At 41.3% G+C, this 27,563-nt stretch overlaps 13 protein-coding genes across 13 annotated transcripts; 7 read left to right on the top strand and 6 right to left on the bottom strand.

Annotated features, from left to right (window-relative positions):
* The first annotated feature begins 69 nt into the window (after positions 1-69).
* On the top strand, positions 70-1,973 carry BCR41DRAFT_354731 (hypothetical protein). Its single transcript, XM_022024375.1, has one exon. It carries the CDS (start codon positions 137-139, stop codon positions 1,841-1,843), a length of 1,707 nt encoding a protein of 568 aa, XP_021880833.1. The 5' UTR covers positions 70-136; the 3' UTR covers positions 1,844-1,973.
* Positions 1,974-2,478: 505 nt separating this feature from the next.
* BCR41DRAFT_354729 (hypothetical protein) lies at positions 2,479-5,544 on the bottom strand. Its single transcript, XM_022024374.1, has 12 exons — positions 5,447-5,544; positions 5,274-5,329; positions 4,806-5,165; positions 4,526-4,714; positions 4,289-4,432; positions 4,002-4,196; positions 3,820-3,889; positions 3,617-3,722; positions 3,389-3,518; positions 3,230-3,301; positions 3,035-3,137; positions 2,479-2,946 (listed from the first exon to the last, which is right to left on the bottom strand). The coding sequence occupies exons 1-12, from the start codon at positions 5,492-5,494 to the stop codon at positions 2,794-2,796; spliced, it is 1,626 nt and encodes a 541-aa protein (XP_021880832.1). The 5' UTR covers positions 5,495-5,544; the 3' UTR covers positions 2,479-2,793.
* A 106-nt stretch (positions 5,545-5,650) lies between these two features.
* On the top strand, positions 5,651-7,902 carry BCR41DRAFT_422593 (hypothetical protein). The gene is made up of 7 exons (XM_022030173.1): positions 5,651-5,916; positions 6,036-6,107; positions 6,227-6,504; positions 6,613-7,114; positions 7,204-7,363; positions 7,471-7,619; positions 7,738-7,902. The coding sequence occupies exons 1-7, from the start codon at positions 5,677-5,679 to the stop codon at positions 7,855-7,857; spliced, it is 1,521 nt and encodes a 506-aa protein (XP_021880831.1). The 5' UTR covers positions 5,651-5,676; the 3' UTR covers positions 7,858-7,902.
* Positions 7,903-8,040: 138 nt separating this feature from the next.
* Positions 8,041-9,236, top strand: BCR41DRAFT_396838 (translation initiation factor eIF 4e-like domain-containing protein; the record flags this gene model as incomplete). Its single annotated transcript, XM_022028844.1, has 4 exons — positions 8,041-8,264; positions 8,610-8,787; positions 8,905-9,041; positions 9,143-9,236. 4 exons carry the CDS (start codon positions 8,041-8,043, stop codon positions 9,234-9,236), a joined length of 633 nt encoding a protein of 210 aa, XP_021880830.1.
* Positions 9,237-9,548: 312 nt separating this feature from the next.
* On the bottom strand, positions 9,549-11,189 carry BCR41DRAFT_386913 (hypothetical protein). The gene is made up of 3 exons (XM_022027847.1): positions 10,280-11,189; positions 10,038-10,129; positions 9,549-9,946 (listed from the first exon to the last, which is right to left on the bottom strand). Exons 1-3 carry the CDS (start codon positions 10,748-10,750, stop codon positions 9,751-9,753), a joined length of 759 nt encoding a protein of 252 aa, XP_021880829.1. The 5' UTR covers positions 10,751-11,189; the 3' UTR covers positions 9,549-9,750.
* A 1,097-nt stretch (positions 11,190-12,286) lies between these two features.
* Positions 12,287-13,385, top strand: BCR41DRAFT_371183 (hypothetical protein; the record flags this gene model as incomplete). The annotated part of the gene is made up of 4 exons (XM_022026578.1): positions 12,287-12,392; positions 12,476-12,590; positions 12,697-12,875; positions 12,961-13,385. 4 exons carry the CDS (start codon positions 12,287-12,289, stop codon positions 13,383-13,385), a joined length of 825 nt encoding a protein of 274 aa, XP_021880828.1.
* A 24-nt stretch (positions 13,386-13,409) lies between these two features.
* Positions 13,410-14,554, bottom strand: BCR41DRAFT_354721 (hypothetical protein; the record flags this gene model as incomplete). The annotated part of the gene is made up of 3 exons (XM_022024373.1): positions 13,410-14,062; positions 14,190-14,311; positions 14,400-14,554. Coding segments are annotated over 3 exons (791 nt in total), but the record flags the coding sequence as incomplete, so codon positions are not given.
* A 101-nt stretch (positions 14,555-14,655) lies between these two features.
* Positions 14,656-17,563, bottom strand: BCR41DRAFT_354718 (Lecithin:cholesterol acyltransferase-domain-containing protein). Its single transcript, XM_022024372.1, has 6 exons — positions 16,908-17,563; positions 16,673-16,775; positions 16,431-16,569; positions 16,302-16,329; positions 15,149-16,185; positions 14,656-15,005 (listed from the first exon to the last, which is right to left on the bottom strand). Exons 1-6 carry the CDS (start codon positions 17,469-17,471, stop codon positions 14,714-14,716), a joined length of 2,163 nt encoding a protein of 720 aa, XP_021880826.1. The 5' UTR covers positions 17,472-17,563; the 3' UTR covers positions 14,656-14,713.
* Positions 17,564-17,669: 106 nt separating this feature from the next.
* BCR41DRAFT_354716 (TIM21-domain-containing protein) lies at positions 17,670-18,969 on the bottom strand. Its single transcript, XM_022024371.1, has 5 exons — positions 18,697-18,969; positions 18,529-18,591; positions 18,246-18,423; positions 17,985-18,136; positions 17,670-17,854 (listed from the first exon to the last, which is right to left on the bottom strand). Exons 1-5 carry the CDS (start codon positions 18,944-18,946, stop codon positions 17,778-17,780), a joined length of 720 nt encoding a protein of 239 aa, XP_021880825.1. The 5' UTR covers positions 18,947-18,969; the 3' UTR covers positions 17,670-17,777.
* Positions 18,970-19,108: 139 nt separating this feature from the next.
* BCR41DRAFT_354713 (hypothetical protein) lies at positions 19,109-19,849 on the top strand. Its single transcript, XM_022024370.1, has 2 exons — positions 19,109-19,591; positions 19,711-19,849. The coding sequence occupies exons 1-2, from the start codon at positions 19,385-19,387 to the stop codon at positions 19,765-19,767; spliced, it is 264 nt and encodes an 87-aa protein (XP_021880824.1). The 5' UTR covers positions 19,109-19,384; the 3' UTR covers positions 19,768-19,849.
* A 381-nt stretch (positions 19,850-20,230) lies between these two features.
* Positions 20,231-21,681, top strand: BCR41DRAFT_354712 (P-loop containing nucleoside triphosphate hydrolase protein). Its single transcript, XM_022024369.1, has 4 exons — positions 20,231-20,444; positions 20,868-21,007; positions 21,176-21,452; positions 21,540-21,681. The coding sequence occupies exons 1-4, from the start codon at positions 20,366-20,368 to the stop codon at positions 21,626-21,628; spliced, it is 585 nt and encodes a 194-aa protein (XP_021880823.1). The 5' UTR covers positions 20,231-20,365; the 3' UTR covers positions 21,629-21,681.
* Positions 21,456-24,698, bottom strand: BCR41DRAFT_422584 (hypothetical protein; the record flags this gene model as incomplete). The annotated part of the gene is made up of 4 exons (XM_022030172.1): positions 21,456-23,038; positions 23,133-24,145; positions 24,225-24,368; positions 24,623-24,698. 4 exons carry the CDS (start codon positions 24,696-24,698, stop codon positions 21,701-21,703), a joined length of 2,571 nt encoding a protein of 856 aa, XP_021880822.1. The 3' UTR covers positions 21,456-21,700.
* Positions 24,699-25,951: 1,253 nt separating this feature from the next.
* On the top strand, positions 25,952-27,326 carry BCR41DRAFT_354708 (glyceraldehyde-3-phosphate dehydrogenase). The gene is made up of 3 exons (XM_022024368.1): positions 25,952-25,989; positions 26,114-26,220; positions 26,429-27,326. The coding sequence occupies exons 1-3, from the start codon at positions 25,987-25,989 to the stop codon at positions 27,201-27,203; spliced, it is 885 nt and encodes a 294-aa protein (XP_021880821.1). The 5' UTR covers positions 25,952-25,986; the 3' UTR covers positions 27,204-27,326.
* The last annotated feature ends 237 nt before the right edge of the window (positions 27,327-27,563 follow it).

Raw genomic sequence — 27,563 nt, 5'->3', positions numbered from 1 at the left:
AAAAATTTCGTTTTTCCACCTTGACTAAAATAAAATCTTTAACTAAGCCAATCTTGACTAAGCTCCCTACAAAACTCTTATTATTGTTTGCATCGGCTGCGATTTCTCTTTGCTTCTTGCTTTTGTTTTACCATTCATGTCCGAGATCCAATTTGTTCCACTCCCTGACAATGAGTGGGCTCCTCCCAGGCCCACGCAAGCCCAGAGGCCGGTGCAACAACAGCAACAGCAACAGCAGCCGCTGCATCCATTCCGAAGACGATCTAGTAATGATTATTCTGTGGACTATGGTCGTCATTCACTCGACCGTTCTAGAAGACCCTTTTATAACAGTACTACATACACTCCTCATCAAAACATAATTGAACGTGAAACAGTCCTTCATCAGAGGACATCGTATCATCGGTATCCACAACCAACCGTACCACACCCTCGTATCCTGGGACGTATTGATTTCAACAGTAGCAAAAGCTTTCACTTTAATAAACGTCCTGCGACAGACTTTGAACACCCAATGGGATCCACACCGAGACAAGAGCGCAATCCACCAGGAACTGGGAAAGCCGTAGGCGTGTGGAACGCTTTTAATCCAAACTACACCCCTGAAGACTGGAATAATTTCAGCAATATCGAACAACAAAAAGTTGCTGCTGCACTTTCAGCCGATCAAAAACGCGGAAGCGGAAATGGCGTTGAACCAAATGCAGGAAGAGCAGGCTCTAGAGCTTATTATAGTGAGCAACGCTCTCGTACGGCAGGACCTCATATAGATAGGACATCGAACGTTGACTCATCAGACAGATCGTTATCATCGTTATCATCTTCATCCTCATCCTCATCAGCATCATCCTCATCAGCATCATCCTTGTCGTCATTATCGTCATTGTCGTCAACAGTGGAGGCTACAAAGGCAGGAAGGGTCCCTATGCAGGGACAGGAACAGGAACAAACGCGAAAGGAAGCCCAAACAAAAGCCCAAACACAGATACTAGGCTCCAGCCACATTCAATCACCTACTTCCTCATCGTCCTCAGCAGCATCGGCCCCAACGACAAGACTAGAGCCACCATCTTCATCAATTCCAACTTCATCATCATCCGTCATGATGGCCACACCAACAACAATAGCGAATGTTAAAACATCTACAGTGGCCTTTGAAAATAATAGAGAGCAGATCATGGCCAAATTAATTGATATTGAACATTCGGTACCTGAAATGGCAAGCACAGTATCTTCAAAGACTCTACCGGTCTTTGCAGTTCAAATGCATGAGATTTCCCCGATGCCGGAAACCAAAGGCACAGCAAATTTGTTGGACCTAGATTTCAGTTCTACTGATACGAGCGTGGCTTGCGAATCTCAGTCACTTCCTGCTGGACTCGCGGATTTGGAGGGCATTGACTTTGGGGCCTTTACTCTATCCCAAGACAAAGACAAAAAAGACAGTGGCGTTGATATGAGATTTGAAGGGCCAAGACATGACAATGATAAAGTTTCAGATAGGATATCTGACCAAGAGAAACAACAGCATAGGCCCGATGCTTCAGTATCACTAATCGAGCTTTTGGGTTCTGGCTCCAGTACCAAATTAGAAGCACATGTTCAGGCATCCAAAATTCTTGATGACCTCAGCAGCATCAACGATACTTCAGACGGCGATTACAGTAGTCAAGATGATGATAGCGATAGCGGATCGGATGACGATGATACCGACAGTGATACTGACCATTGGGTCAATTTAGATGACGCCAAAATCCTTATAGAGTGGAAGACGCTCGATACTCTTAGAGCAGAATTGGTGGCTGAAAACGTGTCGTGGGATGATCTCATTGATCTTCGCTGATTTTTTTATCTATCACTCTTCTCTTTCCTCTTCATTCTTAATCTTCTCCTTTCTTTCTTTCTTGATTGCTTTACTTGCACTGTACCATATACTGTAGTTTATCAAATTACGGAATAAAACGAAAACGCCATCTTTAATTTCCTCATCGGATGTGTATCGATTTGTGTAAAAAAGATGTCAGCAGCTCGCAAAGATGAAGTTTTTTTTGGTGGTTTTTATCTCAAACATCATTAACCTCAGTATTCTTGTAAAAAAACGTTTGTTAACTCTAGTCTAGTAAATAGCTAAAAAAAAAAAAAAAAAAAAAAAAACTTTCACTCTCACACAAACTGTCTTTCATAGCCAGTTACGTCCTCCTCCTCAGGTATGACTAGGAGAATGTAGCCCTCAAGACATCTTACCAAAGCAGCTCAAAAAATGTCAAATCCGAATTTCTTCAGGTCTGCCTTAAGCCTACGTGTTAATCTTAAAACTTGCGTTAGCCTTCTCTAAACTTCTCCAGATTTGAAAGTAGTCACTCTGTTTTAAAAGAAAAAGCCATACCCATGAATCGATTCATTTTGGTGGACCAGTTCAATACTTCATCAGTCCTTAAAAAAAAAAAAAAAAAAAAAAAAAAAGTTTATTTAAATAGGTCTCCACCGATAGCAATCGTGCTGCACTATTCAAAAATAAAAAAAATTTATTAATCGTACAGTGGAGATCATAGTGATTATGATCGGCATGGTTCCTTGCAGCATCGTTCACTAGGCAGCGGTTGAAGCAAGAAAACGAGGAGATGAATAAAAAATGAACTTAACAGCTATACTGGCAATAGCAAGAGAGAAAAGGAAAAGAAAGAAAAAGACGTATTTGTGACTGAGGACGGTATCTGGCGCTCCTTAATAATATGACCATCAAGAAGGGCTTTGTCGCGGGGATGCAAGGCACATGTTTTCTCTTGAGATCATCTACAAATTAGCTGCACGAGGAAAGCGGACGTTATAAAGCATCTCCGGAAGGAAGGCAGCAACAATTTGCCTACCGGCAAAGAAGCGACCTCCTAACGTATGCACTGCATTTGTCGCGGACTGAATAGTATCGAACTTTAGATAGATCTCACCCTATATGGAGCAGCATCAACGATAGGTAAAGTAGTTTAGTATATGTCTTTAAGAGACAAAGGAAGCCGCAATATTTATAGTGACATACCTGTGATTCTTGCTCGACATGGATATGAACAACTGGACCACTCTTTTCAGCTTCCTCCTTGACATCTTCTTCCAAACCTTGGGCCCAATCTGGCTCCAATTTGCTATTTTGAATGTATATACAATAGAGTAAGATAAATAACCAGGTAAAGTATAATCAACCAACAGGAAGCTGTAAAGTACGTAGCTCACTTACTCCTCATCCGTAAACATATTTTTTAACAACACTGCACGAGAAGGCATGACAACAGGGAGCTGCCTAGGAGGACTGTGTGCAGAGAGAGAAAATCCTGTTAGTCTTTGTTTGCAAGCAATGATATTAAAAAGTGGGTATGACGATATAAGGGCTACTTACACAAAAGATGTTGTAGTAGGGCTCGGCGCAGCTGGAGGATTGGCAGTGGCGCCAAGGCTTGCGTCGCCCCTTGCTAGTTTTTGCATCAAATCTGCACGGGACTGAGAAGTCATAGCATACCCGGCTGTATCTATAAGATAAGAAAAAGTGGGGGGTTCAGTCGCCTGAGACTTCTTATGTCTAATACAGCGAAAGCTTGGCATGATCAATCACAAGAGTTGCTCTTACCACTGTCATCAATGCTAATGCTATTATTAATTTGACCGTTACTACTATTGTACTGATAGCCGTTATTTTGTGTAGTTCCTTTTTCTGTAACAAGGCCGACCTTAATCTAAAATTTGAACATGTTTGGGTGAGAAGCCATTCATCTATGATTGAAGAACAGAACTCTGCTCCTTAAACACTTAGCCAAAACATAATAAACTTACAGCTCTTCCAGCCAAAACGTATCCATTCATCCGTTCCATAGCCTGCTTTGCGTCGATTGCATTTTTGTATCTGTAAACCAAAATGAGTTCGAGTAATTCCAGAAAATAAATAAATAGCGCCAGACATATACCATTGCACATAGCAATAGAAGTATTAAAGACGCAATATCGAGTCAACTTACTGAACAAAAGCAAAGCCTTTTGATTTTCCTGTCTCTGCATCCCTATGTAGTTTGATAAACTCAATAGGTCCAAAAGGCTCAAGAACCTGTTTAAGATCTTCTTCTGTCAAATCAAAATTTACAGACCCGACATAAAGTCGATGTTGAGACAAGTCGACAGGAGTAGAGGGAGCTGGGGTCTCCATTGCAGCTTGGCTAGAATTATATGAATTATTAATCAAGAAGTCAGAGTTATGTCGATGTTTAACTAAGTTATCAGTAATATGCTCAATACATTTTAAACATACGCTTGATTAGATGCTTGAAGAGCCAAGCGGTTTTTCTCGGATTCTGTATGTTTCGCAATAACGGGGATACCTAAGAGTTTCTGTCCAGTCAGTTCAATTGCTTTGGCTACTGACTCCTCTTCATAAAATTCTACATATCCAACTCTATCATTTGCGATATACGAGAGAATGAATGAGTATGACTTTGCCATGTAGAACAGATGCACTCGGATCAACACTATAGAGTTACTACCGTACCCCTTTGATCTTCCAGTATTGCGGTCCTCAATAATCCGGGCAGCTCGCACTTTCCCCGCTCGTGAAAAGAATTCCTCAAGTTCAGATGATCGTAGACGAGCAGAAAGCTGCATCACAAAGACAGTCCTCCTGTCGCACGTTGCTTCGTCAGCAGGAGGGGAAGGGGATCGACGGCGGCGGTGATGGTGACTATATTTTTAAGTGTAAACTACGTTAAAAAGCTGAGTCTAATATTTAAACTCTCATAGCCTATATTAAAATCTTTGCAATGGCATCATACCTTCCTCCATAGCCTCTGGGGCTCTTGCTTCTGCGTATGCTGCGCTCACGAGAGTAACTCCTACGGCGATCCCTATCATAACGGTCAGTCTGATGGCTGCGACTCTCTCTGTAGTCACGATAATCTCTATCTCTGTAGTCTCTATAGTCTCTATGATCCTTGTAATAATCACCATAGTCTCTATGATCCCTATGGTCCCTGGAATGTCTAGGTGAACGAGATCTTGAGCGTCGATGGCGTCTACTTCCTGAACGATCGTCATCTCGGTCTTTTGATCTAGAATAGCGTCCTTCAGTGTCGCGAGGAGACCCTGACTGACGGCTCTCTCTATAACCATCCACAGACGGGACTCGTTCACTACTATAAACGACAAAAGCTCGTTATCAACATATTCTTGCATCTTACTGACAGACATCAAACCAACTATGCTAAAGGAAGTATCATCTAATATACATTTCTTTTTCTTACCTCCTTGAGTCTCGACGTGCGGTATTCATTTCCGTGGAAAGAGATGGTTTATGCTCCTGAATAGAGCAAAAAAAAAAAAAAAAAAAAAAAAAAGTAAATTATCATTCTACGATTGCAATGCGCTTAGATCCTGATTAATTTATGGATATGCATTGTAATTCGGTTCATGCTACCTTTTGGAAAGGTGCATCGACCAGAGCTTCGATAGTATCGTAGTCCATAATGTTAGGAATTGAAAAATAGAATGATAGATGAAATTATAATGATTAGTGCGACCAAAAACCAAAATGGCCCAAAATGTAGAATTTTTTTATTGTCAAGGGACAGTTCAAGCCACTTTAATAGTGCTTTTCTAAGAGTGCTGACTTTCAGTAACCATCGCTTTCAAACGTGAAAAAACTCAATGTTACCAATCACTCTGTTGCAGCGGATCGTGCCCGTACGGAAGACGGCAAGAGCTGCAATCAGTCTGCGACAACTCACCACACAAGCCTCAACTACGACACTACTTTCGGACCATGATTATGTTGCACGGATACGGCAGTTGCTTCAGGATACACGACCGGCTCTACCACGGTTTGCTATTCAAGGAGAACATGTTAAACCAATTTTAGGTCCATCTCAATTTTACAGTGAAATGAAGGTATTTTCAAGCCTCACATTTCTTTCATATTTCATTACTACTACTGTTATTATTATTATTATTATTTTGACATTTCCTGATTGTACTTGGCCAACCGGCAAGCGTTGATCTTAATTTAGGATCACATCCGCAAAGCTCAAAGATCGATTACTCTTGCCGCTCTATACCTTGGACACAACGAGACTGATCTGGTACGATTTGTTTTCAATAGATCTTTTTTTGCCTGCTCTTTGAATAACCCAAAGAAGCAGACTCGGTTCTAACGATGGTAACTTGAATGTAACTATCAACAATTCACTCACAATTACAGGTTGCTGCGCTTTCTGAAGCATTAAGAGCACGGCCACAGCTTAAGTTAAATTTGCTTTTAGACTCATTACGTGGAACTCGAGATTCAGGACAGGGCAGCTCAGCATCGCTTTTGTATCCTCTTATGAAAGCATATCCAAACCAAGTGCAGATATTCATGTATCACACACCTGATCTCAACGGGCTTTTAAAACAGGTTATGCCTCCGCGTTTTAATGAAGGGATTGGATTAATGCACATGAAGGTTTACGCCTTTGACGATATGTTAATTATGAGCGGGTATGTTGCTCGCTTTGGTGATAGCGCTTGAATAATCAACATCTCTCCGTTATATTGTCTCATCTTTTAAGCACAAGGCGTATATATGGATTTATCTTTACAATATAGAGCAAATATGAGCCATGATTACTTTACGAATCGACAAGATCGGTACATCGCCTTCCAGAACAAAGATTTAACGGAGTATTATTGCGATTTAGTTTCAACTGTTTCTTCCATATCATATTCGTTACTGGATAATGGCGACACGTTTAATCTGAGCATGGACGATGGTGTTCCTGACCCGGTAAATGATAGCAAGAGCTTCAAGAAGCATGCCACAAAGAAGGCTCGAGAGTTTTTGAGAAAATGGTCCAAAGTTCAACAATTGCCCATGGATGCCTCATATGACACGACTCTTCACCCGATAATCCAGATGGGCCCTTTTGAGATACGGCAAGATGAGCGGGTGACGCTTTCGATTTTGGAGCACATTCTTCATGCAAAAAACCAGGACGGTTTAGCAAAGATGTTTATCACCTCAGGCTATTTCAACTTTGAGAAACGATACACAGAGACGATCATCCGATCCGGGGCAGCAGATGTATGCCTTATTGCAGCCGCACCTGAGGTAAGATTTGGTCTTTCAGTAAGCACATCGCTATGACACATATCGAGTGGAACGTACATCGAGTAACCTGATGTATTTAACATGACTAGGCCAATGGATTTTACAATTCAGCAGGAATCTCAAAGTACATACCGATGGCCTACACACTTATAGAGCGGCGGTTTTTTAATAACGTCAAAAGGACAGGTAATGCGGAGCGGATAAAGATCGAAGAGTATTTGCGTAAGGGTTGGACCTATCATGCAAAAGGTAATACTCATTCTGTTTTTCTGCAGCTATCCGAAAGATGAGATATATTTTACCATGTGTTGATCTCAAGAGATGCGATTTTGACTTGTATACACATTTCTCATTAGGTTTATGGGTGTATCCTCCTAATTCCGTCCTTCCTGTCATGACGACAATTGGATCACCCAACTTTGGCTATCGGTCAATTGTGCGGGACTTGGAGGCGCAGCTACTTATGGTGACATCAAACCATAGTCTACGGAAAAGTCTTCATGAAGTATGATAGTGTTAACACATTACAGTTGGTGCGCCAGGTGATCTCCTGGTCAATGTTAACAAGATGCGCCTTGTGGCATTTACTGAGCCCGTTTTTTATGTTTGCTTTCTAACGATAGGAACTCCATGCCCTTCGGCATTATACGTATCCAGTGACCGAGAGAACTTTCAAGGCAGTTGATCGTCAGGCGCCGGCATGGGTCGGAGGAGTCAGCAGGGCGATCCGCACAATGCTCTAAATTAGAATTTGCTCATTTTAGAATAGACGCAGTCACAAAAACCTGAAAAAATAACATTTTTTTTAGTGATCTTTCTTTTCTTCCTAAATCTTTTCCACATCTCGTATACACATTTTTTACGCGATCCTTTGTTCATTGTTCCTTCTTGTTCTCATTTCTGACATCTAATCACTTCATTTAACCATGGCTCAGCACGACAGTGATAATAACAACACTCTTGCTGTCCCTACCGAAAATACAAAATATGTTACGGTTTTTAATGACCCAGTCAACTTTAACGTCAAGCATCCACTAAACAACTCGTGGACTCTATGGTTTGACAATCCTGGAAAGAAAACCAATCCCAATACTTGGGAACAGTCGCTCAAGGAGCTCATCACTGTCGAGACAGTTGAAGATTTTTGGGGGTAAGCAGTAAACATTGGCTTCCTTTTATTTTTATATTTCTCTTCATGGAAGACGCTAGTGCTGTGCCAACTCTGCGCACGAACCCACTCATTTGACTGCGGCTGATTCATAATCATTACCATTGATCTGTTGACCAGCATTTCTTGGCTGCAAATGAATAGCTTGCATGATAAAACCAATTGCTATTTTTGTAATGATTCATCTACACAGAAGGCAAGATCCTTTCTGTGATCCACACAGCGGTCCTAAATCGTGCCACCTTAGTATTTAATACCATATATATATATATATATAGCTGTATTATTATTTATATTAACATACATTTTGGATAAACGATTTTTTAGGGTGTATAACAATGTTATGAAGGCATGTGATTTGGCGATCAACTCCAACTATCATCTGTTCAAACAGGGAATCAAGCCCATGTGGGAGGATCCTGCCAATAAGCGGGGTGGAAAATGGAGCATTCAGCTTCCTCGAAACAAGACTATAAGCGAGATTGATAATATTTGGCTGTATACTGTAAGGATTGATATGATTTATGATCAGCACTTAGTTTTTTTTTTTCTTTTTTTCTTTTTGAGCCAAAACATGCTCTAACTCCTGGATTATAATGTGTAACGATTTCTCCACATTTAGATGCTTGCATGTATTGGCGAGGCATTTGAGCATGAGAACGAGGTGTGTGGCGCTGTTGTATCTGTTCGAAAGGCATTTTTTAGGATAGCATTGTGGACACGATCTTCCGACAACCAGGAGATCGTCATGAACATTGGGTATGACTTTAAACTAAAAAAAGGCCTAACAATCTTCAGAAATCAAGGTGTTATGAATTTTGTGATGTTTACACTTTTTTTTTTTTATTGACTGATATTAGTCGTACTCTCAAGCGATCTGCTAATATTCATGGAACACTCGAGTTCCAGAGCCATCATGATTCTACTCCTAAGGCCGAACCATGGACTGTCTAAAGTATAAGAGTATATTACACGTATTTCAGGTTGTGTCCTCATTTTCATCTTCCACGCTCACAGTTTCCGCCTTCACCACATCCACACGATCTCTCTCACACACTCTGTGTTTCTTTTTCCAATATCCAAGCTTCATATTAGCTTTTTATCTTTTATCGTTCTCAATCTATTTCCGAGTTTTGATACTACCATCTGTTTATCACTATCCTTAGCATACATTCTCTGATTTTTTATTTTTATTATTGTTATTATTATTTTATCACATTCAACATTCCATTCATAGACACAGTTTTCTTTTTTCATTCTTTATTTCTATGTTTCATTTTCTTCATCAAGGGAGCTGATGAAGGAGAATGCACGCACTAAACAAGAGAGAAAGATCAAATGGGCATTGCCGTATGTATATGTCCCAGGCTTGTACAGCATGTTTTTTATCTGCACGATGAGAGGACAGCGAAGTTCCGGAGTGAATAAAGAACAAAAGCACCGCAATAGTTACAATTTACATAGCCATTTACGTAGCAATACTGTTGGATCGCGTAGATAATTCTATCTTGAGAGCATGGAGCGTTGATTCTAAGCGAGATAACTCTTCCTTCTCAGTAAGCAAATTAAATTCTTCCCGACTGGCTTCCTCTTCTGCTTCAATTGACAATTGATTCATACGAAGATATTCCTCCAACGCGGCATTCGCCTCTTGATCTCTTTCCCTAATAGCAGAGAGGAAAGAACTTTGACGGTTAGAATAGATTATACTGTAGGCAAAGCAAGGACATAGATATCTCGAAACTGAGCACGAACCTTTCCATTTTTTCTTCAAAAGCAAGCTCTTCTGCGCACTCAGCGGCGTATGTACGAATACGTCTCTCATACACTTTCTCAAACATAAAGATCTACGAATATGAAATCCCAAAATTACAGAGAGAAAGAAAAAAGTTATTGAAAATGAAGCATAAGTAAAATCTGTACATTAAGGGGACATAAATTATGAAATACGAAGAAAAATAAAATAAACCATAAAGATCATTTTGTTGACACTTTACCAGTTCATCGGCACTCTTCTCCTCCACTTCCATAGCACTCTTTAATTTTGCAAGCAAAACCTCCAGTTGCTCCGCCCTCTGGCGTTTCTCCTGAAGCTCCTGCCTCAGCTTTTCCACTGGTTCGTCGCCAAACTCTGCCTCCATGCAGTTCATTTGCTTTTGGACTTCCGCTAACAGCTCCGAGGTCTCTTTGATGTCTTCACTCAACACTGTTTGTTTCGCCCGGACGTATTTCAGCTCATCCCTGTCTGTTTCATCTCTATCTGCCCGAACTTGCTCCCAACCTTCCTTGGCTTGCAAGAAATCATATTTATATTTTAAAATTTCATCATTCAATTTGTCCAATCTCTCTTGAAGTTCACGTTCTTTCCCCCAAAGCTCCTGTAATTGTGCACTATTAGCAAGTGACCGAGCATGTAAATCTTCGTTGCCCTGATCCAAATACTTGAGTTGCTCTTCGCCAGATCGCATGAATTGTTGGTGTTCGTCCCTTGATTTGACTAACTCTTGTCGGGCTGCCCGAATTCGCCTCTGAAGCTGTGTCTCTGAGTCACGATGCTGCCGTAAATCGATTTCAAGGCTCTTGATCCGACCCAGAACGGGTGAGTCGACAGCTACAAGGTCTGAAAAATCAATTTTTGCATCGGATCTAGAATTGTTAATAGGAGTAGTGGATTTCGGAGACACGGGCGTTGTACTATCACCTGCTGTGTGATGCCTGATATTAAATGTGGCTGTAGCATTGACAAGGCTCGGTATCCTCGACCTTGACTATCAGATAATATGATTGATAAATAGCAGATAAAAATTAGAGAGCTAAATCTTGGTATGCCAAACCAACGGCCCATTTCCCTATTCTTTTGACAAAATGCTTTACTCCTGATGATAATGTTGCACTAGAAGATATACTTTTGGGGCGAGTGGAAGATCTAGGAGGTGTGTGAGGCGTATGAGGCGTGTGGAATGTATGGGTATGAGGCGTGTATGTTACAAGAGGTGTATGAGGAGTATGCTGTTGAGGTGTTTGTTGTTGAGGTGAATGCTGTTGAGATTTATGCTGTTGAGGCGTATGTTCCACTGAACTAGTAACAGGCTGTAACCTTTGCTGCTTTTTAGACTTTTCAAGCGAGTTGTCGTTGTCCATTTAGGTCGTTCCTTGTCTTGACAATGTTTACTGGGGACGCTGGAGACGAAACGTTCTTAAAATATTTGTTGTGACTGCTCCCCACAAAACACGCGGAGTGCCGAAGGTGGTTGATGGTTGGTGGAAAAAGAACTTTGTTGGGTGAGAAAAGGTCTGTGTTATTTGAGAAACACAAGGCAAAGGATATTTATCTGTTAGAACCAAGGATTGTTACTCATTCTCTTCGCTGCTGTCGCCGTTACCATCACCATTCCTTTCTTGTCCCCTTTTCACTCTATATCCTATAACAGATCTCTCTTCGTCCGTAAATGGGGAACACTCCTTCTACAACTGAAAACAACGCAGGCGAAACGAACCCCGCTGTTGAGTCCATCACCTTTACCAACAATCCTTATCAGAGGCAACAGCATCATCAAAATCAATACAATAGCAACTATCAAACACACCAACGTCATGCCTCTTCGCCCCATGCCTTCTCTTCAACAGATTCTCGTTCTGGACAGATACCATTGGGTCCACAGGACTCAATCAATCCTTCTACAATACCCGTTGCCCCTATCCCTGTCGAAGGAGGCGCCCTCCGGCCACGGTTTCCCTATGTGAAAGAGCAATATCTCAATGACTCACCAGCAGCATCATCTCCTTTGGGAAGTGATTCCTCTTACCCTATTGCTGTCGGGGATGAACATTTCCAGCAACGACAACAACAGCAAAAAAGTTCGTTACCTGGAGGAGGTACAAGGAGGAGAGCATCGTCCCTGATAAGTAGTAATCAGCTGCCATTTGGGAATTACACGGATGCCTATAATGAGCAAGTGCTCTTGGCCACTGCCGCGCACCAGGACAAGCTGGAATATCAACGTATGCAAAACTCTGCGGAAAGTAAGGCCAGATACCGCAACTCCGCCAGAATCTCACGCGCCTTTGATTCTGTGGATCCTCTCAAGAGTGTGGATGATTCACATGAGGGTGAGTGGGCTCTCGTTTTACGAAGCCTTTTTCTTTTTTTATATATATCAAAAAATTGGCATATTGATTCCAGTCTCTTTTAGGTTTTGGAGAGGACGAGTATGTTCCAACGATCATTACATGGAGTCAAGGCGGTACAAATGTCTATGTTACAGGAACATTTAATAACTGGAAGCAAAAAGTTCGTCTTAATAAGAGGTAAGAACTAACGAAGCAAAATTAACGGAGCCAAAGAAAAAAGAAAAAAGAAAAAAGAAAAAATGAATCTAATGCCATTGCACATTCTATTCTATCGATTGCAAAGTACAAATGACTTTTCCACGGTATTAAACTTACCACCTGGAACACATCGGATCAAATTTATTGTGGATGATGAGTGGAAGTGTTCTACAGAATTGTCGGCGGCGACAGATGCTGAAGGAAATCTGGTCAACTTTTTGGAGGTAGCAGACGAAGAACAAGATGAACTTGAGGGTGGACATGGTAAATTATCATTCTGTCAAACCATATACAAATGTTTGCTTCCCAAGGATCATCTTTTAACATTCTAAATCTATTATTCCTATAGATTCCCCGATCAATGGATCACCTGCAGGATCGTATACAGATCAAATCCCTTTGTATGCTCAATCTGGAGACTCCTCACCTATAGGTTCCTCAGGAGGTGACGCACTCTTGCCTCTGACGTCCATCAACATGGCACAGGACTCAAATAACACGCGAATATCCTCTTCAAAAATGTTCCCACCTTATTCACCCACAATTTCAGATGATCCGCCACCGGCTCTACCCCCTCATTTGGAAAAAGTTATCCTCAATAATGTACCATCCAAGGAAGATAATTCAGTGCTTCCTGTTCCCAACCATGTTGTTTTGAATCATTTATATGCATGCTCGGTTAAGGAAGGAGTATTGAGCATCAGTGTAACCTCAAGATACCGGAAAAAATACATCACGACTGTGTTCATTAAACCTGTCGTGACAAGTAGTTAGATCCATATCATCTGTTCTGCTCGGCTAAATTAAGTTAGCATGACTGGATGAAAAGAAAGATAAGACCTTTACACGTATGTTTAGGTTCATTATATGTGTTTGAGGTGCAGCAATGCCATTTTTTATATCATCTCTATAACTGCTCCGTCATTTCTTCCTTTCTTTAAACGATATCATCAAGTAAAGATTCAAGCCCAACCTCCATTAGCAAATCACGGACTCTTGAACGGTATTCCTTAATTACTTGCTCAGGCCTTGAAGACCATTTCTTCAGTAAATCATCACACTTTTTAAAAGATGAAGACGGTTCATCATTTTTAGCACCGCAATAACCTTCTGCTACTGACGATGATGATACACATGTCCGCACTTCTGCTGGCGATACCTCCTCAGCACAACATGTCTCATTCTTACAACACGAATTTTGAGTTGAAACCATTCCTCCTCCACAGCAATTTGTTGCTGTTTCTCTCGTTTTTTTAGAAATGACCTCATTAAAAGTCCTGCCACTGTCATCAAAGAATGCTTTGTCAAAAACCTTGGAAATATCTAGTTCAATCAGTTCCATGACAAGCTCGCCAGCTTTTTGAATCCATAATTCGTTATCTTGGGGGCTGTTCAACTCGCCACCGATCAACGTGGATGATAATGACGACTTTATATGCTCGATCAGCGGGCTTTTTTTTTTTTTTTTTTTTTTGCGTTAAAGAAAGGAATAGCGAGAAAAAGAGATGAAGAGGGCTGATTAAGAAAAAGATTTTGAATATCTCATATTTGAAGCTCATGAAGCACTCTTTTTCTAACCTGATCAGGCCACGGAGTCTGCCTAACTCATATCCATAATGTACGCCCTCTGACCACCCTTGATTGAATCCTTGTTGCAGTGTATTTTCTTTGCCTTCCTCAATACCCTCTCTATATCCAGTCTATCCAAGCAACGCTATCTGTCATTACTAGAACACACTCCTTAAGCTGTTGTCAAACAAACTAATTACTTTTTGTCATATTCCTTACATTGCCAAATGTGTCGTTCATGCGGGACCATTCTTTTTCGGCTATCGCACGGTCATATGACACATTGTCGCCATCCTCCCAGATATCATCGCCATCCTCCGTCTGCGCATCAGCTGGAGAATGATCTGAATGAGAGCGTTCGAGATCTGACATTGTTGTCAATAATATGAATGCGAAATTTGACAGAAAACGATTAAAATATTTGCCGAGATTCATTAAGGGGAACAATCTGAAATTGTTATTTAATTTTTTTTATCTTATTTTATTTTTACGTCCATTAGGACACTCAGGCGTCAAGTGAGTGAGGGGGGTGATTACAGGTCTACCTTGGTAGAGTACTCACGGATCTTGGAAAAGATCTGTTCTTCCAAACCTTCACCATCGCGTCCAGCTACGATGGCAAGTAAATCCCTCGTTACTTGATAATTACCCAGAATATCAACATGGTCTGCTGTCCTCTTCCCACCTCGAATATCCACAGGCGAGGGGCTGCTGTGGTGAGTAAATTCACGCGTGATGACCTTTATACCTGCAGGGTTATACAACTTCTTCTTCCAACCTTCCACGCACATGTATCCTGTCGACAATAAGGGGACAGTGCCATCACTATTTCCAAGTCCATGTATACCATTCGTGCAACAACCCAACAAAATAGGAATAATAATTAGTCACAAGAGTGAATGTAGATTTTAGATTTTCATGTGAATGTGGGTGTCATTAAATATTTCCTGTGATAGATCAACACATACCCGTCTCCTTGATGAACACCATAGCTAATACCCAATTTGTCATCATGAACACTGGTATCGATATAGATATTGGGGACTCTGCCGGTCTCGTCTGACACGTTGCCTGGTCTCTGATCCAAAATTGGTGGCGTAAAATCACTCATACGGTTGTAGGTATAACTTCTCTCTGTCGACTTTCCCACACCATACAGGCAGTATATCTTCATGTTTGGCGCATTAGGCAGTGAAGCTTCCAAAGGATTAGACCAACTTGTCGGTAATTTGTTTGTCTTGTCCATCTGTGCCTGAGTTACAGACGCACCCACTGTGTAATTCTTGGTCAACATTGTATTAAAGTCATTGCCTGCCATCTTTGATAACAATTGCATACTGTCGTCCATGGTATGATGATCCATATTAGAGCCTTGTGCGAATGCAAGCATAGCCCCGAACGTGGGTGACTTCCGATCACTCCGCTTTTTTTTACTTATTGCATCAGGCACTTCTTCATGCTTCGCGATCTTTTCCTTAACAAGTGTCTCTTCTTCGTCATGAGTTCCGTCGTCAGGCGCTCCTTTGATTGACCCCCAGACACGATCTCCACCCTTGGGGATCATGCTGGAGAGACCTCCCCAACTCCTGAACAGATCTGCACGTTCACGCCTCGAGAAGAATTTTTCCAAGACGTATGCGCTGACGACGCCAAGTTGAGCGGTATCGCGAACCTCTCCAGAGAGCACAGCTGCTAATGTCTTGGGAACACCCAGCATGGGCCCTGCAATATTGACAAATGAATGGACATGATCCCTAACCCAGTTTGGACCACCTTTTCCTCCCAAATCAGATTCAACCCATTTGAAAAAATAGTAGAGGACAAGGGAACCCATGGAGTGAGCTACAAGGACATGCTTTTCGCCTGTGATCTTGAGAGACATTTCCAGGCTAGATTTTAGGCGAGAGAAGTAGTTATCTCGAACTTCCAGATTAGAAAAGGCGAGTCTCCAATCGTATGCGGCGAGATACATATTGTTGTTGTCATAACCAATTGCTGCCAGGTTCTAGAAGGTGCGGGAAAGCAAAAAAAAAAATGCATAAATAATTTTGAACATTGCATTGTGCATTCCTGTCGTGAAGGCTAGTGGTACAAAGCGATTTTCAAGTGGCCAATGCGTACCTTGATAATCGGCGCCCATACCCAGTATCTATTAATGTGATACTTATAACAATCAATTGACGTTCATTCATGGATGTTTTCCTTTTTTCACATGTAAATAACAAACTTGTTCCTGCAATCGCTCCCTACCCAGGCACAAGATAATCTGCAGCCTCAAGGCCCTGAGCTGCACGCAAGCGAACTCCTTCGGGATCAAGTCCTGTTGCTGAGTCCAGCCGCATGTTAGTGATCCAGCATTCTTTGTCCAGAAGGACAGCTTTGAACATGGCTATCATATATCGTAACAAAACGAAGTAAAAGTTCAAGTCAGTGACTTGGTCCGAAAAGAAGAGAGGGTTATATTGGTTGGGCAGGTAAACCACATCACATACTTGTGGTTCCCCACATGCGCTTGCGAAAGTATTTTTGAGAGCAATTATGGGTTGTTGACCAAGACTCAAGGCCCGTCGAAACAATTCCAGGAATCATAGTTACCTAAACGCATTAGGAATGATATGGATGGTCAGCCATAACGAGAATCTCATTGATAAGGAGCTAAAAGGTCAAAGTCATACTTGGTAATAAATGATACAGATGAAAACGGCATAAATTGGGAAGGACATTTACAGGATACTTTGGTCTATAGCCATACTTCACCCTTAGCTCCTCCCCTGGGTAAAATTGCTCTTCTGTCAAAATTTCGGGTTTGAACATCGCGGATACATTCCCAATAAACTCTTCAGGAATCATTCCGGTAGGTACCATCGAAGCAAGATCAAAGTCCTGGAAGTAATGCGAGAATGCCTCGATGTATGCCGCGTCTCTGGTCTGCTGCATCAATAATGTAGCAAGGGCCATCCCTATAAGAATACCAAACAACAGAACGACTCGACGTCGGGTCCCGGGTGGGGCATGTTTTCTCTTGAGTTCCTGTGAGTCTGGATCAGGCACAAAGAGTGCTCGATGGAGATAATCTGCAACAGAAGGATTCCTGCTGAGGGAGGGATGCCGTACTCTGAGTTTGGAGTCTATGGGAAGAGTATTAGATAGCTTGGTAAGAGCTTCCTCGATTTCCTGTGCGGTATCACTACACTTTTTTGAGTGATCGTCCTCTACTCCATTGACCGTATCCGTATCATTGTTGTAGCTATTGGATTGCTTAGGTGCCTTATTCCTCTTTCGGGGAGCCATGGTGAAAAGGCCGGGGTATGAATGAGTGTGGATGCGTGGGAGAATGAGGGTAATGAGAATATGAAAAGAAATGGTGAAAGAGAATATCTTTTTCATGACGCAAAAAAAAAAAAAAAAAAAAAAAAAATCTCTATTCTGAGCATATTCCGAACTTTATACTTTGAACATTCTCTCTCCGTGAACCCCATATTCAAACTGCGGGACTGAAAAACATATGTTTATTGTTTGGCATTTCTGATGTCATTTTATGAAGCTCAGACGAGTCCCGCTCGTTGGCGTCCGAACAAACTAATAAGGTACATAGTTTCACTTGTCCTCAATCGCAGGCTGTCCAGCGTTCTTGTTATATTCTACAAAAATACGCTGTGCAGGCCTGACTCCACCTGTGAATGTATCAGAGAAAATAAATAAATAAAATAAAATAAAATTCTTTCAATCTTCATCTTTTCTAATGCTTCTTTAGGGCCTGAGATACAGAGTCTTTCTATTCTTATTTTTTTGCTCTTTTCTTACCTGGAATGTCGACAAAGAGATACTTATATTCCCAATTATTATGTCGATCCTTAACCATTTCCAGGTGTGCTGTTCCCTCGTTATCCGGGCCTTCAACATAGAATCTCATCAACAAATGCTCCTTGCCTTCGACATCCAAAACTACTTGTGAACTTTTTTTTTGTGCATAGCGTGAGAGTTGATGTGAGGATATGTCATTTTGGGCCACGCCCTGGGTCATGTATGGCTATGCACTAAACAGAATATAACAAAAAGACATACTGAATTCGACGATTTCTACGTCTTTTGCTAGAGGATGGCTCGCCATGACCCTTCATGGGTGATCCAATAATTTCCTGGAGCTTTTCATTCTTTCGGACCTTTTCCAATGCATCACCAAAGATATGCGTATCACTATTGGCTCCAAACAATTCGGTGACAATCGCGTATCCGATGGCGCCTACAATGACAGTTGATATATATTATTATTATTACTATTGTTGCTTCAAAGTCGATAAGCTTCAATGATAATAACAAATCAGTCAGACGCTTTAGTCTAACTTACCAACAAGAAGAACTCCTACGGCGACGACAGTGTAGTTAGTTGTTGCTTTGGTTGCCGTTACCACTAAATACGACAAATGCGATATGAAAGATCTGTGGTCAGATATCGGGATTGAAGGAGAATAATAAAACAACTGCAGTTAAGCGCCTATAAATAGTTTTAACAAACCCTTTTCTGGCGTTGTAAGATCCTTCCACTGCTTCTTGTCAGTATGGTGTGCCAAAGCACCAGTGTTGGCAAAAGGTTTCTGTGAGCCATTGTTGCTTTTAGGTTGTTCTGTTGCCATGCTCCTAACAGTTTGCCTCCAGGTAGTCCCGGCTGTAGTTCGTGTTTGGAATTGTAATTGTTGGAAGCATGACGAAAAGGTGCTTCTAGAGGTAAATGCGCGTGAGACGCGAACACCTTGTATGAATTGCATGGTGGCCTGTAAGAGAAAAACTGTAACTAATGCATGATAAAAAAAAAAAAAAAATACGCTCTTTAATAAGCAGTCCACAGAACTGTAGCTGATCTACGCCACAGCTTCAAGATGCAGAGAAAAAAAAAAAAAAAAAAAATCGATTTTTAAGATTCACTTTTATTCCTACACTTAAAGCCAGCATAATTGGTCATGTCATCAAAAGCAGCAACGCCAGAACTCAAAAAGTATGTCCAATGAAAGAGAAAAAATGGCGATTGAGGAAGATTCATGCTCGGTATCGTCATGTATCATATTTAATAGGCGGCAGTGGATGATTAGCGTTACAATGACTGAACTGCATGAGACAGAACTCAACTGGCTCTTCAGCCGTTCATTGAACGATCTTCAAATGAACACCAAGCGGGTAGATTATACTCAACTATCACCGTATGGATAATGGATAGCTTAATAATATCATACTCTCGCTTGGAAATCCTCTTTGTGGACGAAAATAGATATATGGACAAGCGCGTCTTTGTTCAGCTAAATGGCGCCAGGAAAGTCACGGGCGTTCTGCGTGGGTACGACCCTTTCATGAACCTAGTTTTAGACGAGGCAGTTGAGGAAACAAATCCTTCAGAAAAAACCTCGATTGGTATGGTGGTAAGCAGCTGTAATTTTCTTTACCGACCCTACTACTCTTTTATCAATAGGTCACAAAGCACAATAACTGAGAACGCCATGACTTTTCTTCTTTTTTTTCCCTTTTCTATGCGGAATAGGTTCTTCGTGGAAACAGCGTGGTAGTCATGGAAGCATTGGATCGGATTGGAAACTAGTTGGAAAGAGTATAGCATCCGACTATAAGCAAAGTACTTTTCGTCACCTATCAAATAAAGATTTATACATGAAAGGTCAAAGTTATAGGCTTCATCTCAATGAGTTGATGCCTTTGTTAAATAGCTGCACTACAGAATTTTCGTAAAAATGTATAATTGGAGACGTTACCGCACATCTTCGATATTCCTTTGACATAAAAAGACTAATGAATTATAGTCTATCTTCCTAAACGATATTTAACATGAGGCTTTGGAAAGAGGATGGCGGAAAGGCGGAAAGGAAGAAGCAAATCGCGTATTGCTTCATCTAATAGACTCGTTCCCCGCGGCATTTTTTTTTTTTTTTCTTTTTTTGTGACGTCCTTTCTTCATCCAAATCCTTCCTATTTTTACTCAACATTCGCTTTGCATCAATCAATCATTCACCAACAATCCCCGCCTGTCATTCTGGCCTTCTTTTTCTTTTTCTTTTTAAAACTTCTTACTTATGTATTCCTCAGACACTTTTACTTCACTATAAGTAATTGTTGTCAGAAAAAGAAATAATAAACAAAAAATAAAAAAAAAAATAAAAAAAAAGCGAGAGATATATAAAATCATGAGCACAACCATCACAAACACGGCTGCTAAGGCTCCCAAACTAAGACGCATTGCCTTGCTAGGTGCTCGTGCTGTTGGTAAAGCCAAATCTATCCTTTAATTCCATTTCTGGATAATAAAAGAAGACATAAAAGTGAATCAAAGAAGTCATCTCCATCTTTCCTAGTTATCACCAAAAAAAAAAAAAAAAAAAAAAAAATTGAAATACGAATAATAGATTCGTATGAGGAGATCTTGACTACTGAAAATGATTCTTCTTTGCTCATGATTTGTACGCATCCCGCACCCATAAATGGAAAGAAAAAGGGAACCATGATCCCCACTTGCTCTGCTCGGACTTTGTCCTGCGTAACTTTTGCACACACACACAAAAAGTTCACACAGACAGACCCTGAATAAAAGAACGAAAGAAAACGCAAATCAGAGTATAAACATTAGAAATGACAAATATACGGACCCAACTTGCTAATCTCACCAATTTTTTTTTTTTTTTTTTACAGGGAAATCTTCGATGGTGATTCAATTCGTTGAGAACGTCTTTGTTGATTCTTACTTTCCTACCATTGAACGTACCTTTACGAAACCATTGACTTATCACGGACAACAGTACGAAGTGGAGATTATTGACACCGCTGGCCAGGTAAAGCATCGCCCTCTTTATAAAATTTATAATTTTGACACAAATTGCGCCCCGATCTTTTTTATGTTATTATATTTTATTCATTTAAAAAAATCTACTGTAATTATTTTCATGCTCCGACATCATACTTTTTTTTTTTAAAAAAAAAAAAAAAAAAAAAAAAAAAAGGATGAGTTTTCAATCTTTAATGGGAAGCATGCATTGGACGTGCATGGATATGTGCTGGTGTACTCAGTGACAAGCAAGCTCAGCTTTGATATGATCGGAGTCATCCGAGATAAGATCCTCAATTTCACAGGCACCGATTGGGTTCCTATCGTGATTGTTGGAAATAAAACCGATCTACAAGGTCAGCGACAGGTGACGCGCGAGGATGGCGAAGAACTGGCCGCTCGATGGAAGTGTCTCTCATGCGAGACCTCTGCAAAAACCAATATGAACATTGGTAAGCCTTCTTTTTATTATCGTTGTCATTGAGAAACCAAATGTATTCAGTCATATTAAACTACCACTTGTTCAAAATCTGCTCTAGGACGTGCATTTGAATTAATGATTGCCGAGATTGAAAAGTCAACCGATCAGGTGCCTGAAGAAAAAAAGGGCGAGTGTGTCATCCTGTAAAATAAATCAATGGGAATAAGCATTAAAGAAAGTAAAAATTATATAATACAGTGATATCTTGCAAGTTTTCCATTAGCTTGATAAGGGCTTGAAGAATTTTGTAAGGGTTGTAACGGAGGGGACAGCTGTTCTCTTGCGCTTGCCTCGCGCAGAAGAGGCGGATGGTGAAGCACCCACATTGCGTTTACCGCTCTTATTGCTCTCTTGATGATCATCATGAATCCTGCTGGCCTGTTGTTGTTGCCGTTCCACTTGATGCTGTTTCTTGTCATCCTCCAAAAGGCTTAATGCAAAGTGATAATCATTATGCTGTTCCCATTCTTCAATTGGAATCAATTGTCCAGGGCTTGGACACTGGTAACACATGGATGTTGCTGCTGGGATGATTGCTATCGTCTCTGTTTTGCCTTGACCTTGATAAGCAGATAATGAAGATGGTCTCTCGGGCGTAGGAGACGGTGGGCACGATATAGACTGTTCTGGGGAGGAACTTCTTGTTCTGATGACATCGTCAGATGGTGTAGTAATAGCAGTTTTCAGCTGGAAAAATCGTCGCCTAGCTTCTGTTGGTTCAGGCGGCTTTGTAGGGGAGTGTCCATAATCACGTTCGGTTGATATAGACTCATTTTCCTCTTCAACCAATTCGCAAGTAGCTTCCATATCCTCGTTCTTGACATAAGATGATGAAGACATTTGCTGCGGTATTCGCTGGATTTGAGAGGGTGCTTTAGAAAAGAACTTTGTAATATCTCCCATCGCACTCTCGCCTCCATCAGTGAAATTGGAAACAGTTATCGTCAAAAGTACCAAAGGCAGAATATGTCGTCCTTTCCCTGTCTCCGCCTCTTTAATTAACCTTTCAAGTGTTGTATACATTTTTCGCGCGATCCCTTCAACGCCTCCATAATCAAAACGGCCACCCAACGGCATGGATCTTGTGCCTTTGTGTAGAGCTCGAGAAGTCGATTTGTACTCACTGTCCATCTGGGTCTGACGGGTGCGAGTACCTCCATAAAAGCCCAAGGAAACTGTCCGTGGCCAACGCTCTGTTTCATCATACTCTGCCTGCATACGAGAGACCAACTCCATGCTCATTGAGGTGATCCAAAACTGGATCTCCTCCAAGTCGCTGAGAGCAGGAATAAACGACTTGTGAGAACACATTGATTTTGACTTGGTCTTTCGAATCCCACCGTGATCAATCCCGCGACACCACTGCCATAATTCTAGTCCGGCTTGTTCTCCATATCGCTGCTGTAACTGTCGAAGAGGCACTGGCCAAAGCTGCGATGCTCTCTCGATATTGTAGTCCTCCCTGACTAGCTTTCCAAACTTTCCTCCCAGATTACGAATCTTGTTGAGCTTAAGTCGATGGAGTAATTTTGGGATGTACTTGGGAAGAACAACAGTCTAGCAAAGCAGATGAAAGAAATAAGCACTTTAGAATTGGTTCTTCATATATATATAAAGGAGGAGTATGCCAATAATGAAAAATAAAGCCTACCTGATTAAATGGTTTGTTCATACCCGATCCAACTTTTGCTAAAAGTCGATTGTTACCAATACCAGCAGAACATGTATACCCAAGCTCTTCTTTAACTGTCATCCTGACCTCCCTACAAAATTCTGCTGCTTTAAGTAACTGCATCTCAGCCCAGAATTCCTCCTCAAATGTTCCTTCCGGAATACCATAATACAACCGCAACTGTTCAAATTCCAAGCGAAGCTTTTCCTCTTCCGCTCTTTTTTCTGCTATGACTTGTTCTTCTGAATTGACTTCATCGGCAATACCTTCATTGGCAGACAATTGCTCGTTCTTATCACTGATGTTAAATTTTTGTTGTCCATCACTAATATTCTCAGCTCGAAGAAACAATTCATGAGATTTGTTCTCAAGATCCACTACTTGCTGTGAATGCTGCGAAAAGGAGATATCGATATCTGAGTCCAATACCTCTTCAAAATCGAGATCAAAATCATCATCTACATTCGCGTGTTGTAGTTGTTTACTTTCTGTGTTATACTCATTTTTGTCTTCGAGCTTGAACAGCTGGGCATTCTCGTCCTCACTATCCAAACCTTCATCACTCTCCTCAGCCTGAACATCATCCAGCTCCGTTTTTTGATCTTCATCCTCATCGTTATCGTATAGAAACGTCGTAATTGCATCGAACTCTTGATCATTATCGCCTTCTCGGTCCATTCCAAAAATAACACCCGCTTCAGGATGGTCCCTCCAGTCAATCATCTTTGCAGAGTCGCGATCCCACTTCGAAAGGTCGCTCCTATACTCATCCATGATTCTTTGGTTGACAAGATCAGTTACATCCATAAAAACTTCGTCGAGTCCTCCTTTTTGGAACCTGACATTAAATCTTCGAAAAACCGAAAATATCTTTGCAGAGGCCTTTCGATATGGATCCAAAGAGACTTTGTGTGTATAACGTGAAGGAGAAGGGTAGTAATCTGGCTGAGAATCGCCAGGCCCTAATGTTGCCACATGTGCACATACGAGGTCTAACGAAAAGTGTGCGGTTGAGTAACTCATGCTAACATGCGCAATTGCCAGAAAAACCTAACTGAATAACATATGTACCTGGACATAGCTGCTTTGCATCAAAAACATTGTGCTTTAAGCGGGTAATCCCAAATTTCCGAGCAGCATAGTTGACAGCAATAATGGCATTCCATTGTTGCGACACCAATGGAACATCTGCAGTCAATCCTAATCGGATTTGCTCTGTTAAGTTGAAAGGAGAGATAATGAGTCTCAGAAATTGGATTATATGTGCCCAGTCAATATGAAAAGCTAAATATACTTGCGCATGCATGCTCAATTGATATAAGCCCTTCAATACTTGCCTACTTGCGCGAAAAAACAATCTTTAATAATAAAACACATGAAAATTGGTGGCAAATTCCAAAAAATTAGTGAACCACATACTTGGCTAATCTTTTAAAAATAACATGATAAAGCGAGTAATCGAATGTTACCAAGATCAATGTGGATAAAGCATTTGCGTCGCTTGAGCACTGCAGGCACCTGGACATGAGGCGCATGAGATGCCATGAGTGAAATGGAAGAGGTGACATTCAGGCAGTTGATTTTTTTTTTTCTTTGAATGGAGTCACAGGAACGTATCACCCTTAATTGTTGAAAATGAACTTTGTAATTCAATCAGGCCGTGAGAGAAAATCACAGGGCAGAGTCGGCGTACCTTAAAGACTAATTGTTTGCCCACAACCATGGGGCGTTCACACAACCTTTGATGCATTAGGTTGGGTATGTAACCAGTAAAAAAAAAGACCCAGTCGGACCATGGCAAGCGCTAAAAAAAACTTTTCCGTGGGCAATATTCCCACTCCTCTCAAAAAAAGTTAATTTTGTGTTTGAAGCGGGCTTGCCTCTTTAGGATACTCAATGGTGGCCAAGAGTGATTTCGTCTACTTCGGATTCGCACTTTGTTGCTGCTTTGTATTACGGGAAGTTTCCATGCTTGGTTGATTAAGAATACGCTTCTTTTCATAATCGAGAAGATATAAACCATCTCCATACCATGTTTGTACGAAACTGTAGACTGGAATGGGATCTTTAAAAGTAGTAGTAAGAATCATTATGATGGAGAGCAAAGGGCCTTAGGTACTGGTGCCCGAAAGCTTTGATGCAACAATAGGTCATTCTATCTAGAATATCCATGTTGAAGACATTCGACAAAAGCATAAATGTCTAAGGCTCCCAGTTGGGTCCGAAGGAAAAGAACGGAAGTGAAATTCATGACGTTACGAGCAAATTGTTCTCCAAACAGTCACTCAACCAGGGACCATTGAAATATTTAAATGCTTCGAATCCCGTTCCTTTCTCTTCTTTTCTTTCCACATTAACCCCAACATTCTCCACCACTCTCTTCCATACACGTCTTTACAAACATGGCTATCAAGATCGGAATCAACGGGTATGTCGGCATGTATTGATATTTATTGTGTCCTTAACTCAAGTTCCATTTCGTGGTGGGAACCACAACCTCTCAACTCAAGGCTCGGCTGTTGCTACATTTCATTCAATTGCTCCTCATTTCATACCGAATTCAATAAAACAATGATGGTGTTGATCATTCCTCATTTGGAAAGCTCGGCTTTCGACATCCCTTATTTTTACACGTCCTATTTCGGATCGCACAGTTTCTTGCGTGAGATAAAAATTGCGATCAACGAATAAAACTGACAACTGGTACGGTATCTTCCCCTCCTTTTTTTACCCCAGATTCGGACGCATTGGTCGTCTCGTTCTCCGCGCTGCTCTCGCCAAGAAGGACGTTCAGGTCGTTGCCATTAACGATCCTTTCATTGATCTCGCCTACATGGTACGTAGATTGTGATCTTTCTAGGTGTACCTCGTGTCTGGACGCGTATAATCTGTCATCACTGGATCTTTATTAGTGAGCTAATATCTTTTTATACGGTAACTTAATACCATAATAAAAATAGGTCTACATGTTCAAGTACGACTCCACCCATGGCCGCTACAAAGGCAGCGTTGAGGCTAAGGATGGCTTCTTGATTGTTGATGGTCACAAAATCACCGTCTATAACAGGTACGAAATTCTGTTCTCTTCATCATTTATTTACACGCCCAACTCCATGTTTGTCCCACAGTCTGGAAGATAACAGACAGGAGAAGAATAACTTTGCCGATCAATGGTCACGATAAAAAAAGATCTCGCACAATGCGCATTCTTACTAAACTTTTTTTTTTATTGATTACGATCTTGTGCTTATCAACGTTTACCGTTGTATTAATAGCATGAAGCCTGAGGAGATCAAGTGGGGTGAGGCTGAGGCCGAGTACGTCGTTGAATCCACTGGTGTTTTCACCACTGTTGATAAGGCCTCTCTTCATTTGAAGGGTGGCGCCAAGAAGGTTGTCATCTCGGCTCCTTCTGCTGATGCTCCCATGTTTGTCTGCGGAGTCAACTTGGATGCCTACAAGCCCGAATACACCGTCGTCTCCAACGCCTCCTGCACCACCAACTGCTTGGCCCCTCTTGCTAAGATCATTCACGACAACTTCGGTATCACTGAGGCTTTGATGACTACCGTGCATGCCACTACAGCCACCCAGAAGACTGTCGATGGTCCTTCCTCCAAGGACTGGCGCGGTGGACGTGGCGCCGGTGCCAACATCATTCCCTCTTCTACCGGTGCTGCCAAGGCTGTTGGCAAAGTCATTCCTGAGCTCAATGGCAAGTTGACTGGTATGGCCTTCCGCGTCCCTACTCCCGATGTTTCCGTTGTTGACTTGACTGCCCGCTTGTCCAAGCCTGCCTCTTATAATGATATTAAGGCTGCCATCAAGAAGGCTGCTGAGGGCGAGATGAAGGGCATCATGGCCTACACTGAGGATGAAGTTGTCTCCACTGACTTTATTGGCGACACTCACTCCTCCATCTTTGATGCCAAGGCCGGTATTGCTTTGTCTGATACCTTTGTCAAGCTCGTCTCCTGGTACGATAACGAAGTTGGTTACTCTACTCGTGTTGTCGAGTTGATCGAGTATATGTACTCCAAGGATCACTAAATCCCTAATAGCCTGGTGGCGTCTGTATGCTCGTTCGATATTGCAAAAATGAGTTTGTTTTAAAATAAGATCAATAATACTTTTGTAAATAAAAAATGAAATAAAAAACTCTTTTAATCGACGATAAGCTCTACAAATGATGTTATGGGTGATCTTTTTTTTAATTTTTACTGAACTGATAAGAAACTAGACAAGACCGTTATCGTTATCTGTGAGCCAGATAGACCATGTTCTAATATCAAAATACTCCATGTGCAAAATGTTTGATCCATCCATTCACGTCTAAACGGAATGTGTTATCAACGCGCTCAATCATTTGGTCCTTGCCGTCCTTCATCCTAATGCTCACCAAACACGCCA

The sequence above is a fragment of the Lobosporangium transversale genome (genome assembly GCF_002105155.1).
Source record: "Lobosporangium transversale strain NRRL 3116 chromosome Unknown BCR41scaffold_21, whole genome shotgun sequence".
Lineage (NCBI taxonomy): Eukaryota > Fungi > Mortierellomycota > Mortierellomycetes > Mortierellales > Mortierellaceae > Lobosporangium > Lobosporangium transversale.
The sequence above is the reverse complement of the archived record's forward strand: the minus strand, read 5'-3'. Positions and strand labels throughout refer to the sequence as shown.